The sequence below is a fragment of the Protopterus annectens genome, chromosome 3.part0 (assembly GCF_019279795.1).
Source record: "Protopterus annectens isolate FY-2018-M chromosome 3.part0, PAN1.0, whole genome shotgun sequence".
NCBI lineage: Eukaryota > Metazoa > Chordata > Ceratodontiformes > Protopteridae > Protopterus > Protopterus annectens.
Genome location: NC_056731.1, coordinates 651,187,838 through 651,204,917, shown reverse-complemented (window position 1 = coordinate 651,204,917; position 17,080 = coordinate 651,187,838). Strand labels below are relative to the sequence as shown.

The 17,080-nt window shown below is 39.4% G+C and overlaps 1 protein-coding gene across 4 annotated transcripts in view; it reads right to left on the bottom strand.

Annotated features, from left to right (window-relative positions):
* SNRK (SNF related kinase) overlaps nt 1-16,220 on the bottom strand; it is a 1,018,029-nt gene extending 1,001,809 nt beyond the window's left edge. For 3 of the 4 annotated variants that reach the window (XM_044065049.1, XM_044065051.1, XM_044065052.1), the window contains exons 1-2: nt 16,036-16,220; nt 2,629-3,330 (exon numbers count right to left, since the gene is read on the bottom strand). In XM_044065049.1, coding sequence (XP_043920984.1) covers nt 2,629-3,217 — 589 coding nt within the window. In that variant the 5' untranslated portion in view covers nt 3,218-3,330; nt 16,036-16,220. Of the gene's footprint in view, nt 1-2,628; nt 3,331-15,541; nt 15,728-16,035 lie in introns of those variants that run through there. The other variant, XM_044065050.1, reaches the window with a different exon arrangement.
* Nucleotides 16,221-17,080: the final 860 nt, after the last annotated feature.

The following is a 17,080-nucleotide window of genomic DNA, read 5'->3' as shown; positions in this document are numbered from 1 at the left end:
TTGCTCTTCCACTGAGACGATTCTAAAGAAACTTGGGAATGAGAGGGGTGAAGGGATAGGCACAGGAGAGACCAGAGATTTTTCGGGGACTCACCCCTTAAGGGATGATGGTGAAGTACCTGCTGCACTTGGAATTATGGGGAGAAACAACAGGCTGTCTGCCAGCACACTGGACCTCCCAAGAATATGCACCAACAAAAGAAAGCAGCCAGAAGAGATCACCCATTGCCATACTCTCAATACTTCTAGATACAGGAGTAAGACAAGGTCCCCCCCCCCCAATTTGCTGATGTACCACATAACCAGCATGTTGTCTGTATGAATAGCAACCATCCCTGGAGGAACATATTGCAAAGCCTGTAATGCTAATATGAGTCCTCTCCTGCAGGGAATCTAAGTGCATGTATGCTTCTGAGGGGGTTCTCCGGGGGATGTTCTGGGGAGTATTCAGAAGTGGAAGCAGAATCCTAGATGAGGACAGTCTCTAGGCTTGACTGGGCCAGCTGTACCAATGGAACAAGAAGAAGAGACTTGGCATCCAAAGTAGACAATTGTGGAGGGGGTGGGGGCAAAGGCAGGAGGTCATGACTAACCAAGAACCAACCTGGTAGAAGCTGAATCCACATGTCCATGACTGCTCTGTACAGTCCCAAGATCCTACCTCAACGCAGAAGTCAGAGCCAAGCTTTCCAGCACTGAGGGGGGGGGGGGACTGGTCTGAAAACAATGCAGCCTAACTCCCTAATCTGGCACTGACTCTACGGCTCCAAGACCTCTCCAGCTCCTACAGAATTAGAGCTTGATGGAGTTGATAAAGGCCAGGCCTTAGTATCTGACACAAACTAGGAATTCTGAAGTCTGAAGATTTCAAACCCAGGGGACAAATTGGAGTAAGAGTCAAAAGATGGGACTGTGCTGGTGGTAGGGTCATGGGTCTGATGGCAGACGGAGATGGAATGACTCCCAACTGAAACTGTTAGCAGTGAAAACTGGAGTACACCACCACAATCAATTTGTTGTTCAGAGCATGGTTTTCACTGCTGACATTGTAATTTCTTCTCCAGACCACCTTTGGCAGTTACAAGGTATTTTTACTTGTCCCAACTGAATCTGAGTTCTGAAAAATGTTATCACTGTCCTGTCCACATCTGCTTCTATCAGGCTCCCAGATAATCTCAGCGGTGAACAGGCTGATGGTGGTCTGGAAGCCTGTTGAGGTGTCTCCTACAAGAACAGTGAATGGAGTCTCAATGGAATAAGTTCTGTAGAGAATTTAGATCATCTATGGAGAAGAGACTTCAATTTGGATAGTCAAACCTGAGGAAGCATTCTGATCTGAGGATTTTGATTTGGGTCAAGTTAGATACAATGAAGCAGTCGGATCAGAGGATTTTGTAATTTTTTCCGATGGAACCAAGCCCGAAGTAGAAGGAAGAGAGAGATTGGGGGATGTTTCCTTGAATCCTTTATATTATCAGAAAAATTTTCCTTAGATGTCTCAAGATTTTTTTTTTTGAGGCAGAGAAACTCTATAAGAAGAAGAAGATGGGAGCAGGCATTTCAAACACCAGTTGTTTCTGTGTTCAACGAGCACTCCGTGATTAAACCCAGCATAAATCTCATATTTGGTGAGAAGGTGCCCCGCTCTAAGGCAATACAATGCACTCTGAGTTTGCGTTTGAATTAGGAATCTTGTGTCGAAAAGATGAGCATTTCTTAAAATCAGTTGGTTTGTCAACATCTTGAACTAGCTAACAGCAACAATAGTAACTACAACAATAATACACAAGGAAGATAAGGAGAAAAAGGCTACCAACGATAGTAAAAAGGCAGAAATAGTGTTGGTAACAAAACAGGTGTACCTAACAACCAGGTAGCAACAGAAGAAGTAAGGTTAACCACAAACACTAAAAATGTCTAAGGAATGCAGCCGCACACAGCTATAATACAGCCTGCAATTTATTACAGAGAAACGAGCAAAGTACAAACAACTATAACAAAATGACGGATCCGTCATTTTGTTATAGTTGTTTGTACTTTGCCCGTTTCTCTGTAATAAATTGCAGGCTGTATTATAGCTGTGTGCGGCTGCATTCCTTAGACGTTTTTAGTGTTGGATTTTACTTCTTTGTTGCTGTCTTTCAACACTATTAATGGTCTTATTAACCACAAACACTAAGGAATTAGAAGGAAGAACAGGGGCACAAAGCCCGACAAACCCTAGATAATAAAAAAAAAAAAAAAAAAAAAAAAAAAAAATTAAATGACAACTAATCCTGTAACCACTCAAGGTATAGGTGACCATAGCCAAAAGCTGAAGAGGCAAACAAGATCTGAGGTAATCCAAGCTAAGGAGATGATTATGGGTAAGGGGAGGAGCTTGAGGTACGATGCCAAAGCTTATTGAAGTGGCTGAAGCCAAATCTGAGGTCAGATCCGAGACCCATCAGTTAAGAAATGGTAAAAAAAAGACAACATCAGATCTCAAGAATCAACAGCTTACTAGATGTATTTTTCAATGAACATCTGTCAGCATCAGATGCAATGTCTTGAAATGTAAGGCAGGCAATAAAGAGACAGATCAACAAAGCTAATGTACACAGGTTTCTCAATGGTGTGACAACTTACCTACTGCAGGTGCATCATACTCATCGCCCAGCAGTATCTCTGGTGCAGAATATGCAAGTGACCCACAGCTAGTAGTCAGCTTCTTCCCAGGCTGAAACTTATTACTGAATCCAAAGTCAGTGAGTTTCACAAGTCCTTGTTTCTCAAAGAAGACCACATTTTCTGGTTTCAGGTCCCTGTGAACTACATGGAGTTTGTGACAGTATGATATCGCATGAACTATTTGTGCAAAGTACTTCTTAGCCAGCTCTTCACTAAGGCCTTCCTCGTGCTTCATTATATAATCAAACATGTCTCCTCCATCGCCCAGCTCAAGTATCAGATAAAGCTTGGTTTGTGTGTCAATCACTTCATACAGGCGAACAATGTTTGGATGCTGCACCAACTTCATGCACCGAACTTCCTGGAAAAGGTGCCCAGTGGCTAGAGTATCTAGTTTGGTTTTATCAATAACTTTAACTGCTACCTTCTCACCTGTGAAGACATGACGGGCGAGCTTCACGACTGCAAAATGGCCCCTACCCAGGGTTTTGTCCATATCATACAGCCCAGCGATCTTTCCATCATAACCCCGTTTGAAACCAGCCATGCCGCGCTACCCGATGATCTCAAACTTCACAAGATTGAAAAGGCAGTCTGTCTGTCTTACTTAAGAACATCTGTTGCAAGTGAAGAACCCATTTCTATAGCTGCCAAATACCTCTGCAAAATAATAATAATGACAAACGTTTAATGCAATACAAATTACAAAAACGGTATTACTCAGTCAAAAGCAATCAACCTGCATCTTATATATTCTGATGGCTCAAATTTTCATGCATTTCTCACTTTCACTTTCTTATTTTAATACTGCAAGAATACTTTTTTTTTCAAAACAAGGTTAACTATATAGCAAAGATCACAATAAACCAAAAACAGTCATGCAAACATGTAAAATGCCAGCATAGAAAACATTATGAAACACTGCACTGTATTATAATAGTGTTGCCCTAGCCACCATACTACTAAAAATAGAAGTTCTTATGTAGAAAAACGATTTCAAAAGCAAGTCTTAAACCCCACTCCTCCTGGAGCATTATTCTTTATGGACTATCCCCATAAATCACATTGATTTCTATGTAATCTGCTCCTTCTCTTTTCTAAATATTTCACCTCTAGTTATTTTATCTCCATTATATTCAGTAATACAATTACGGATATTTAGACTTTGATTTCAACTTTCAATGAATGATGGTTCACTGAATTAAATAAACTTAGGACCTACTATGGCCAATTTAAAGTTTGCCTAACAATCACTGGAGACTACAGAATTTTAGAAAATAAGTTAACTATAGCCATTTAAAATGTTGATAAATCATTTGCCAATCTTACACGTCTAGGTAATGAACTCCACATCCTTCTTGCACTATTATGAAAAAAAGATAACTAACTTTGAAATGGAAATAAAATTCTTACACCTAAATTTTTATTTCTTGTACCAATACCATGAGTCAAGTGGAATAAGTTTATTTTCCGTAAAGGAGGAGGTTTAAGTTTATTTTCCGTAAAGGAGGAGGTTTAGGATTACCCAATTCAAAGTGACATTTTAGAGCTACACAGTTAAGGTTCCTACACATAGCACAAGCAAACAGCTAGAATTCAAAGTGGAAAGGCGGGAAGCTCAAGAAATTAGAAAAGATGGGGATTTTGGATGCAGATCCTTAAGAATAGCAATAACTATACAGAATATTATATTCATAAAATAGAAGTATTCTAAGAGCTAAACCAAGATGGGAATGGAGAAAGGAGACTCTGATGACAGGGATGTCTTTAATTAGGGTAACAGCGAATACACAAGCGGAGGCTGGAATTTGCTGGAGAAAACTGGCAAAGGAACCAAGTTATTGGAAGCAAACAGAAACGGAAAGGTAACAGAATGGGAAGACACCAAGAATACATTTGGACCACAGACTAGAAGACGCCAAGAATACATTTGGACCACAGACTAGAGATTGTCTTGCCCATCGAGAACTGATAGAGTAAAGGCAAAGAGAAAGAACACAGGAATCCTAAGTGAACTAACACTGGTAAAGTTTTTCCTAGAATCTAGAAGAGAAGCTGCTGTTAAAAAAAAGGATAATAATTAGTAGGGCATATAAAATACTGCAATGATAACTACAGAAATCGGAGGAGTTAAGAAAAGATTGGGAAGAAAAATTGGATAAGTAATTCACAAAGAAACAATGGGAGGATATATGTATGGCTCCCAAATATGCGAAGCCTGGAAGATATAGGATTTTTGCTTACAAGTAGAAGAACAAAAAATGGATGCAGGGTGCAGTATAGTGCAGTAAAAAAATATAAAATTAGCAGAAATAAACTGCACAACAACTTACAAGGCCTGAAACTTTAATGGTCACAGAAAAATAATAAAACAACTATATCAAGAATCTTGAATCCATTCTCTCTCTCACACCAGTCAGTACATATGAGAATGAGCGAGTTGTCAGCATGCACACCTCAGGAGGTTCTCACCAGAAACATACCTAAACATAAACACAAGCATGCTACACATCAACTTAATAGCTCATGCAGTGTCTTACCTGTCAAGCCCTTTAGGCAAACCACAAAACCAAACATATTAGTCATAGGTAATTCCATAGTGAGACACACACAGACCTCCCTCTCACCAGGCTGGATAAGAAAAAGGTCATGGTCAGCTGTCTGTCAGGTGTCAGGATATGCCATATCACTCAAGCACTCAAGTCTCTCAACAACAGCTACTGTTATGACACAGTCATAATCCATGTATGTGTGAACAACTTGAGACGTACCTCTCTGAACTATTTGAAGAGAGACATGACTAAGTTCTCAGAATATATGTCTCAGGCAATATGTCCCTAGCCTTAAGCAGCATTTTGTCTTCACCTATTATGATGCCTCAATACAAACAGAAAATGTCCCACTTCAATAACTGGCTTTGTTTCTGGTGTCATTCTAAGGGGATCCAGTATCTGTCAGCCTGGGATGACATGATCGACAGACCTCAATGCTTTGTCAGAGATAGTGTTATCTGTCACCCCTGGGATTTTGGCTACTGGCTAAGACTCTTGCCACCCCTACAGTGCCTTTTTTAGACAGGTCTCAAGGACAAAATTCCTGACGTAAAAACGCCATCTAAAACAACCTCAAGGTTATGCTGCTAAACATCAGGAGTCTCGACACGAAACTGCACTCACTGGAAGCAATCCTCACCTTGGAAGATGCATACAATTGTGCAGAGATCTGGTTCAAAGCTGGGGAGAGCACCCCAGCCATACCAGGTTACACCTCCTTCCACATGTTCAGGCATGAAAATGAAAGGAGACGGCATACCAATATTCATTAAAGATAAATACTAAATACACATCCAGATTGGCTAAACAGTACGATTCCTGGAGATACTTCAGGTGCAATTAACTGTTGGTAGGACACCTATTCAAATCATTGCCGGCTACAGGACCCCCTCCATGAATCAGGACACCCACTCTGCCTATTTGGATCTACTGGAGTCTTATCAAGATGCATCAAAACACCATGGTTTTGGGCGACTTTAATTAACCTTCTACTGAGTGAGTAAATTACTCGTGTTCAAACTCACTCACCCAAAGGTTCCTCAACTTTGTTGACTCCAATGCCCTGGACTACCTGGTTGACACCCCCACAAGGGGTGGAAACATCCTGGATCTGGTGCTTATCAATATGGGGGACCACTGTACCGCCCCTACTGTGAGGTCTTCCCTGGTGAGTTCTGACCACAAATCTGTCTCATTTGAAGTAACCATCAAACATGACCCCCCCCCCCGTGGCAACTAAACTAAAGAACTTCTCCAAAGCAGATTATAACCACATATGGGATGGTATAAATAGCTTCAATGCACCCCCCCTTAGATGGAACTGGCAACTATATATATAAAGCATTGGTGCAGAACTCGGCAAACACTGTACCTGATAGAACCAAAACAAGCTCCTCACGGAAGAGTAAACTTGCATGGTGAACAACTCACGGAAGAGTAAACTTGCATGGTGAACAACTGCCATTTACATGCTTTACAATAAGAGGAAGAAATTGCTATCTAAGAGTAACAGGGAGCAAGCCCTAAACTGGAAACACTCCTTCCTCAGCTTAAACAAGAGAAAAAGACTTCTTGTGAAGTCCTCCAATGCAAACTATGAATCCAAATTAACTTCCTCAATTAAAGACAACCATAAGGCATTCTTTAGTTAAATCTGTAACCTAAAAGAAAACGCTCAGATCTGTGCTGAAATGGTAGTTAATAATACCACATATACTGAACCTGTGGACATATGGTTGTCAAGTTCTGTGAAAACTTAACTCCCCTGTCCCTGCCACACGTACCCCATGACATCCCTACCACCTGCCTCCTACCTTGCATCTCTAAAGAGCAGGACATAAGCACTATCTCCAAAGCCAAAAACACAGGATCTATGGGACACGATAACTTCCCAGGCTCCGTCCTACATGAGCTCCAACAAGAATTAGCAACACCACTGTGCACTATTTTCCATCATATTCTAAGCACTGGCTTCATTCCAGCTGAATGGATAACAGCCACCTTTACTCCCATGCATTCCAATGACACCAGGAACTACAGACCTATTAGCCTGACTAGCCTCATCTGCAAGGCCATGGAGCAAATCATCATGAACCTTATCAACAAAGATATAGGTAACCTCCAAAACACTTGACCCTACTCAGTTTGGATTTGTCAAAGGGAGATCATGCCTGTTAAACCTGGTAGACTTCTTTGAGACAGTCACCAAGCTCCTGGACGAGAGGAAATCTATGCATACAGGATACCTTTACTTAGCCAAGGCTTTTAACACTATCCTCAATCTCAGGCACCATTGACAAACTCACCCAGCTAGGTATCAACCCTTACATTGTTAGATGGGTCACTAACTGGTTCACTGACAGAACCCATGTAGTCAAAATAAAGGAATCCACCTCCAACAGCAGACCTGTAACTAGTGGTGTTTCACAGGGATCAGTCCTGGGACCTCTACTGTTTGAATCCATTTCTCTGAAGTGCAAGTAAAAATTAAAGGTCTGTGGCTGACAAAGTTGGCTGATTATTGCAAAGTGGGAGTGGTCATAGAATCTCCAAATTATGTCAACATCCCACAAGAGGCTCTTACACAAATGACTGGTACCAGAGTCATATCCTTAAACAATGCAAAAAAATGTATTATCATCCCTTTCCGTAAGGACAATGTTCCTGCTAACTACCACATCAACAGCAACACCTTAAGTACGCGCTCAGTGGTGAGAGACCGTGACCTAGGCACATAGGTTACCAGCAACCTTACCTTTGACCACCATGTCTCCACAGTGGTAAGAAGGGCAATATATATGACTCACTTCATAAGTAAGGGCACCGCTTCCAGAAAACAAAAATTATAACCTCCCTGTACTCTTTCCTCATCAGGCCAATAATTGGGTACAATGCCCCTTTTGGTATGTACCTTTCCAAGAACCTGCAGCAATTGGAGGGACCACAAAGATTCCCCACAAGGAAAATTCAATGTCTTCATTATCTGTCCTATGTGGATCGCCTGAAGTCACTGTCACTTTATTCTGTTTTATGCAGACTGCTGAGAAGCGGGGTCTATATTACAAGATCGAATGCTTAGATTATCAAACACCTAAACATCAAAGGTGGAATATCAAAAGCAAAAAACAGCAAACGGCCGATTTAACACAGGGAAAGATCTCCCTTGGCCATTCACTGGATTTTGCCATTTTGTCTACTGTAGAGCGATCTTAGAGTTGGTATATTTAGTTGGGGGGGTGGGGGCTCAGCCCCCCACATCTGGGAGGGTGTGTGGGGACGAAGCCCCCCACTTAGTTTGGGTGTAAAGTTATTTCTTTTCTGTGGCCGACCGACGTGTTTTCCTGCGCCATTCAACGTTTTTGGGTTCAATGTTTAGGTATTCGATCACCCAAGCATTCAATCTTGTAATACAGATGCGAGAGACAATCTCTGCCTTGCATACAAGGCAATATCTAACCCTGCTTTACTGGAAATACTGCATCTCTGTAAGTCAAATGGTACACGAGTTAGTCACTCTAAGGACCTTAACCTGGTATGGGACATTAATGGAGCCTGCTGGAGGAACAGACTCGTCTCCCAGAGGTTACTACGCCTTTGGAAAAAACTCCCATTTCATGTCAGACACAGCACCTCATTGGCCCTCTTCAAGCGCAATCTAAACAACCGGATGGCTAACCATAAATTCATCCAGGGGGTTCCACCTGTGTCCCTCTTGGACAGGGGCAATAGGTTTTGATTGTGGAAATAAGGGTAGAACATGGCTAGACTTGTAAGGACCCTAGGGCCATTAGCCTAGTAACTTCCTATGATCCCATGACTGATTTAAATGCGACATCCAGAACACTAAGTGATGGACTACATGGTAATGTTAGCTGGAAATAGATTCTAATTTGACAGAATTGTGCCCAGAAGGTTAGACAATGCTATTAAAGGTCCTGTTTAAAAGATTGTGTAGAAAGTCTATGGCTTTACAGATATATTAGGGAGTTTATGTTGTAACCTGAAGTCCAAAATAGTGACACAATGGTGTGAATACAGGAAAAGTACTACTCAGTAGCCTCCTACTATGACCAGGCACCCAGATGCAGATGGTGTTGCTTGGGTATATCACACTCACCCTTCAAAATAAAAGTCAACCATAACTCAGTCCTATAAGGAAATCAGATTAGTCAACTGTGAGGGCATATTTATTCTACATTTCATAAGTGCATGGGTTTGTGTGTCAATGTTATGACTTACTGACCTTCAAGAAGCCTTTGTGCCATAACCCCATATTTATACTTTTCTACTTCCTCATATACATATTAAGATTATTTTTGAAAGATGACAATAATTGACTGACTTCTGACTGCAAGAGAAGCTTAGTCTATGATCTTGGATCATGTTATGTAACATCTTATTTTTCTTCTATTATTAATTATTTTAGTATTATTTTCCCAGATCTGGTGTTAGCTCATTAGTTGTTAGCAGCAGTGTTTGCTGTGGTTATTAAAACTAAAAATACTGTACTTTTCCTTTTAAAGGTATCACATATGGATAAGAATCAGCCTACCAGTTTCTTTCTATTGTTTACCATCCCTCTGTATGAAACCTTTGTTGCAGATAAGTACTTACTATAAACATCTTGGGCAGCCAGATATTTACACACTGGATTTAGCATAAACCTTTTCACTGTTTGCTACAGCATAAAACCCCAGTACAGTTGCTGTACTATTTTGTGAAAAATTACATATACTCCCCAGATATAGATTCTCCATTATGATGTACAGAATAAAGATACAGGCACATTCTAACAAGAATTTTATTGCGAGTCCTTATGTTGGATATACGTATTACATAGCAATATAAAATTCAGAAATTAAGAATTTAATTGTACAGTAATTTAACATATGGACTCTCTCCACTCAAACAATATCTATTAGGCAGACAGTTCTTGCAAGTTAATGATAGTGAATTTCTTTAATGGCTCTAAAACAAAATAAATCCAAGCTAGCCAGGTTGGTCTTATTTCTACAAACCTTTCAGTATAAAATGTCTGCAGCTGCCTACGTCACCACCACCTGTCTGAATGCAGATGGGTTGTCACGGGCTTGCTCCCACAAAATGGAAAGGGGGGATTAAATAATATGGTGACTGCTAGGCCACAGCTGAACACCAGAATAAGCACGGGAGAAGAAAGGCAGCCACCACTCGGGAGAGTGAGGGAGCATTCAGGCTGGAAACATGCACTGTAAAGAGTGACAACTGTTTTAATCTGAATATTAAGACTACTTATTGTTAACATAGATAGAACTCTGTCTGTCATTATCTTCAAGTGAATATAACAGGAGTCCCAGTGAAGGAAAAGGCAGATAACGTTGCAGTATGTATATAAAAAATAAGCCAGATATCCTAAGAAAAGAAAAGAAATGGAACCTATCTGAACTGGATTTCTCCTACATATACAGGAAAGTCAGTCATTATCTTCAAGTGAATATAACAGGAGTCCCAGAGAAGGAAAAGGCAGACAGCGTTGCAGTATGTATATAAAAAATAAGCCTGATATCCTAAGAAAAGAAAAGAAATGCAACCTATCTGAACTGGATTTCTCCTACATATACAGGAAAGTCAGAGGAAGCCGATAAGCTGCTGCAGACGTTTTTTTTTTTTTTTTTAATTTTGGCATGTGCCTACTCAGGAGAAAGCCCAAATATGATTAAAGAAATGTTCATAGTTTTGCCAAAATAAAAGTGCCTGCTATGTTTGTTTAGCTCTGAAATAAATCTCACTTAGAAAAGTCTGCAAATATCACTGCTAGTTTTTAGAATTAAGCAACTAATTTCCTGTTTTGTTTAATCTCGAACACAGCAGGAAGTACGCAATATGAGATAGAGAGAAATTAGTGTCCTATCAGAATTCTGAGGTGTTATAATGCAAGTTCCAAAACTCCAAACAATTAAGCTCAATGTTACAGATGTTCCTATACTCTGGAACAAGCTACCCATCTATGTCAAGCAAAGTTCTTCATTACCACTCTTCAAGAAAAATCTTGATGAGTGGATGGGAAATAGGAAATACACCCTGGGGATCACTTCTGTGTCTCTGCTCGACAATGGTACAGGAAAACAACTTTCTTGGGTGGCGTAAGCTATGAAACATTGCTGGCTAGGCTTACGTAGACCCTTGGGCCGATACACCTACCTATGAACAGCAAAGTGTGAAAATTTGACATTACACATTAAAAGCATATCCCCCTGCACCACCACACCTGCCATTTTTAATTCAATCACTATGTACCTTGGAGAAGAAGAAATTCTCTGAAATACAGCAGTTTCAAGTTTTGTTATACCCCCCTCCATCACACAATTTCTCACTATTTCAGGGCTTGCATTATTGTCTCAAACATACAACAGCAACCCAGATAAGCCACATCTGACATACACCATACACAGTTACCATCCCAATTAGATTATAATGAACAAAATTAAAATACAAATCTTTTACTTACACACGTGTATGCAGTACACAAATATGCATGCATGTGTTTGTACAAATGTATTATATTTATACATTTACAGTTTATAAATGCCCACTATATTCACCATGTATTTTACGTCAATGTATTCCCACCACGTGCAAAATTGGGGAAAGGAGTTGTGGATGATGGATGGATAGTATCCCCTACAGCCTAAAAGAAAATGGATAGTAGTGTACTCTATGCCCCTTCGAATTTCCTATGCCAGGAGGTCCTATTAGGCCAGGTGATCCTCTGGTTTTCATTCAGCAGCTTTTTCCTGCAAAGCTTCAGCTATGCAAATGATGATGTCATGTGCATTTTAAGGGACGTCTACCACTTGCCACAAACCTGAGGAGTTATCCACCAGTGGGCGACTGCTACTAGTTAAAATCTACCTCCCAAAGCAGCACAATTATCTAAAGAAAGCCTAGTTGTATAAAACCAGCCAACATTTTGATAAGGGCTCACTTCTGCCTCTAGCATGTAAATAACCATCATATCTTTGTAGTAAACAAGTGATTTTTTTCTTATAGTGGCATTATACTTCAAGGAACTTGGATTTTCTTCAGTTTTACTTACAGCTTGTTTTGAATTCATTAATGAAAAAGAATAATGAACCAGGCACTGCTCCCCTCACTTTGGGAAGGCACATCAATGTTTATTAGCCTACTTGATTTGAAACCATTCCCACCATTCAGTCAATACCTTGGTCAGCTATAAACTGAAACTAGATGACAAACAATGTAAAGGGCAGCCTATAACTTTACTAGTCCCAAATGATGGAATGTCAAACATGGATGGAACTACAGTTTAGCTACATGAACATCCCAAAAATGTAAAACAGCACAAAAGGACAAGTTCAAGTGACCTGGCCAAAGAGCATTTTGCTCGAATTCTGTATTGCATAATTCACAAGACTGGTATCTAAATGATACAATGATCAATGTACAGTCACTCCCACTAAATCCATCATCTTTTGAGGTCACTCCATCTCCAGACAAAAACTTTCAAGTGATCCACCTTCATTAATAAACTTGGCTGCCACCACAACATGCAGTAATTTCACTTCAAAATTTAAAGATGACATTTTAGGAGGTACAGTAAGTATCCTCGGGAAAGACATATAGCCAGTGAAAAATACTGGCCTGAATTCTAAGGAGGGATGTTACCAAGAGTGCCTAAGGGCACTACAGAACCAAAGAGTAGAAAATCTAGTTGTCAACAGCTTGTAATAGGACTGTTAACATACTTCTAAGACTAAATAAAAATATTAAGAATAATAAAAAAATATATTGTAGTGCAACACAGCTCAGTTTAGAAAAGAGGCACAGATGCTAGTAAAGAAAGCACTTTTCCAAGTATCTTTGCAGCTCCAATGGCACAGATGAAATAAATGGGTAGATTTGTTTCTAAAAACAGCAGAAACATTGCAAACTCTGGGAACATTGCTGATAAGGTACCAACTGCACCTCTACTGGGCAAAGCATAGTTTCTCGGGTAAAAATCAAAACAGAATTCTACTTAAAAGGAACCTTTGCTATGAATTTCACCAGCTAACATATTCATAACTTCATAGTTCTAACTGAAGTCACTAAAAAATGTATGCAGAAATAATTCTAGAGGCACCATAAAAAGGATGAGTTCTAATGCAGAGCTTGCACATCGTCTCCTGCAAGTAAATGCTAAACTGACAAGGATACATGTAAAAGTGTGATATGTACACTTCAGGCAGAAACTGTCATGCTATCTGAAAATGCATTTATGTATACCTTGCTAACATAGAAAGCTCTAATCAGTCTAACTTTCTTTAATATGAAACGAGAAAAGAAAAAATTCTACATACAGAACATACCAATTACATTAAAAAAACAAAATTATCATATACATTTACTGCTACAATAACTTAAATACAGCATATATAAATTGTTCATGCATGATGTAACATATGCTACATTAGCATTTACAACTACAATCCACTGACAAAAAAATGAAAGAGAGAGACAGCACGCAAGATCTGACTATATATATATATATATATATATATATATATATATATACAGATATACATATATACACATATATACATACATATACACACACCCCAGACATCTGAATGTAACCTACATGGGCTTCAGCAATGACAAAAGATGCCTTGAAATACTGAGAAAATTTATATTTAAACTTCTCCAGCATCATGAGAATGAACACCAAATGCTAAAATTCCCTCCTTAACCAAGTGGTTACCAGAATTTAAACTCCACAAACTACTTTCATGCAGGAGTGTGTGTTATTTGACTAAAGTGCACCCATTTCCCCAACATGATACTGCAAGAAAAGGGATGATCTGAATGAACAGTGAATGTGACTGGCACAGCCCATCTGAGAGAACACTAGATGCCATCAGGAGTGTGTGTTATTTGACTAAAGTGCACCCATTTCCCCAACATGATACTGCAAGAAAAGGGATGATCTGAATGAACAGTGAATGTGACTGGCACAGCCCATCTGAGAGAACACTAGATGCCATCTACAACAGGTCATCTTGCATGAACATGATGGGTGATGTAGTATGCGTAAATGCTGTAAGCCCTTGTCAGGGACATTCAGTTGCTCAGCCCTAAATAAGACAAAAAAAAAACGCTCTGGATGACAATCTGAATCACACCCTAAACCCCTTTGATTCTGAAGCCAGTGTACACCAATACTGTGCCATTTGTTACCTGCAAGTACTTACAGCAATCTAGTTACTGCAGAATCAATTACGTTAATAACCTCTAATTTAATACCACTGTATTTATGCAGGAATGTATTTATCTGTACAACAAATGCACAGTCAGACTGCAATAGTCGCAATTTAAAAACTGTTTGCCCAACAGTGGCCTGGGTCATGGCTGGAAAGGGTTGAAGTATTCTACTTCACCCAGTTAACGAAACTATAAATAAAATAAAACCTTAAACCTCAACATGAAATTAATCCAGAATCTACAGAAACATTCAGCTTGCCTTTACCATATTCTGTTAGTCTTTTAACTAAACGGCTTCAACTGACACTTATTTTCCTGAAGAGCCTTCAGTAAATGAAAAATTATTCCCTGCTTATAACGTAAAGCCGTGCAAGTGCAGAAAACTGTGGATGACGGAATGAATATCAAAATGTTGTTACACACTAAATCGATCCGTCACATAAGGAAGCATACCATATCTTTAGAAACACACTTCACTATCACTTTCACATTATCAAATTTAACCTGAAAAAGATCAGTAACAGGAAAAACACCTCAGTAAACGCAATGCTACAAGGTAAAATGTTCAGTCTCATCTCCAAAGTTTCCTTATGCTAGAATCAGAATTTAAAAAGATAACATACAAGCTCTGATTCTCCCATTTAGGGTAAAACAGTCCACACGAAACAGACTCACTTAAGTTTATTTTTAAAGATGTTCTGCCATCCTTTCTTTAACTGAAAAAATGTTTGTTTACATAAAATCACATATGTTTCACTGTAATGTGTGAAGTTCATAGCAAACTCTTTTTCACTGCCCGTTTTCATATGAAACACGAAGAAATTCAAACAGTATCGTATTTCAGATTACTAAAAGTCAACGCTGGCCAAAGCACAACCGTATCAGTAAAGCATCAGCTAAAGACCGTCACCATGCCAGCGTACTAGAAACTGAACAACAAGCGCACTCCACAAAAAAAAAAAAATGACATTTTCAAGGAAGTAGTTTTTCAGAAGCTGATTTACATTCACCGTTTTAGTATGTACACAACACCAATGGTCCACATTCTAGTCCTGCTACGAATAATACCAAATACTCACCCCAAAACATCCTGGCAGCAACCATCAGCACCCGTGGTTAATTTTAGCATACAATAAATATTTCGCACAAAACGAGCAAAGGGTATTCTGAACCATTTTTGTAATAAATTACTCCAAGTACATAATCAAACGAATACAAGAGCATACTCTAAATTCAACTGTGCACATAATCACTTTCATTAGAATCAGAGATGAAATAAATATTACTGCAGATACACTGGTCTTGTGTATATATATATATATTTGTACCCATGTACGTGTGCATACACCATTGTGTTAGGGTGGTGGCAAGCTATTTGTTCTAATCAGCACAACGAGTACAAATTACAAAAGCTGCCAGTATCCAAGAGAAAGCTTCACGGGGAGTAGGTATTATTATTTAGTTAGTAAAAGCCGTTTAGTCCATCATCCCTTCAACAGGAAACGACACTTCCCATAAGAATGAAACAGACAAGCAACCAGCAAGCGAACCACTGCTCAGGACCAGGTCTTACCTGCTCGCAATGCAGCCTGGTTTCAGAGATCAGCGACATTGGGTCTGTCGAAAATATTGGAGAAACACAGGCCTTTCTCTGAAGTGTAAGTAGACTAAAAAAATCGTTCTGTCAATTTCAGTAGGGTCGTGGCTAGATTCCCACGGACGGAGAGACCCTACTGTCGTCACGAGCAACGTCATGGGGCGGGGAACGGGAGGAGTTAAAGAAGCATTTCGGCTAATATTTTGTGTAGCGGGAAAAGGTAGTGAACGGCCATTTGCTGCATGATATTTTCTTCTGAATTCAGCCATTTGCTACACGATATTTTCAAGTGTATTTTTGCGAGTGACGAAACGTATACGTCTTTATTTTTGTAATAACTTGATGTATAGTTATGTTTTAATAGTTAATCTGTATTGTTTGTAAACGTATACGTGTTGTGATTTAAATTTAAAACGTGTATGATACTTAGGCATAATGTATACCTAAATGGACGAGACCATTCTCTGCTCGACGGCTGCAGTGCGATGCGGTTTTCTTGTAAAATGTAAATGTTCTTTTTTTCTCTGTTGATAATATTTCTAATCACTAGGGACACAGTCTGAAAGAACATCATTTCAAGTTACCACAGAGTTCTTCAAATCCATGTCTATAGTAAGTACCTGTTTTTTCTTCCCCAACCCTAAATGCGCGGGGGAGGGGGGGCAGATATTCATTCGAACCCAATGTTAATTTCTTAAACATGATGCAGCTGACGAAATTACAGGGCTGTATTATGTTATTTTGTCCCAGTCCCATTCACTTAGGATGGAAGCAGTGAGAAGTACTGACAAGTTTGAAGAATCCTCATTAAAAACATCTGTGACAGTTTTGCAGTACCTTTTGCGGGAGAGAAATACTACTGAATTGTGTCCCTTTTTTTACTTTATTTAAAATGAGTGTACAGAAATACATAATTGTGTAAGTCTGTCTACACCGCAGGCCAAATTGTGCCTCAGCCGTTGGTTTGTAATTCTGCAGTGGGTTCCCTTGGTGTAGTGTTTTCTGTCACCATGGACTGAGA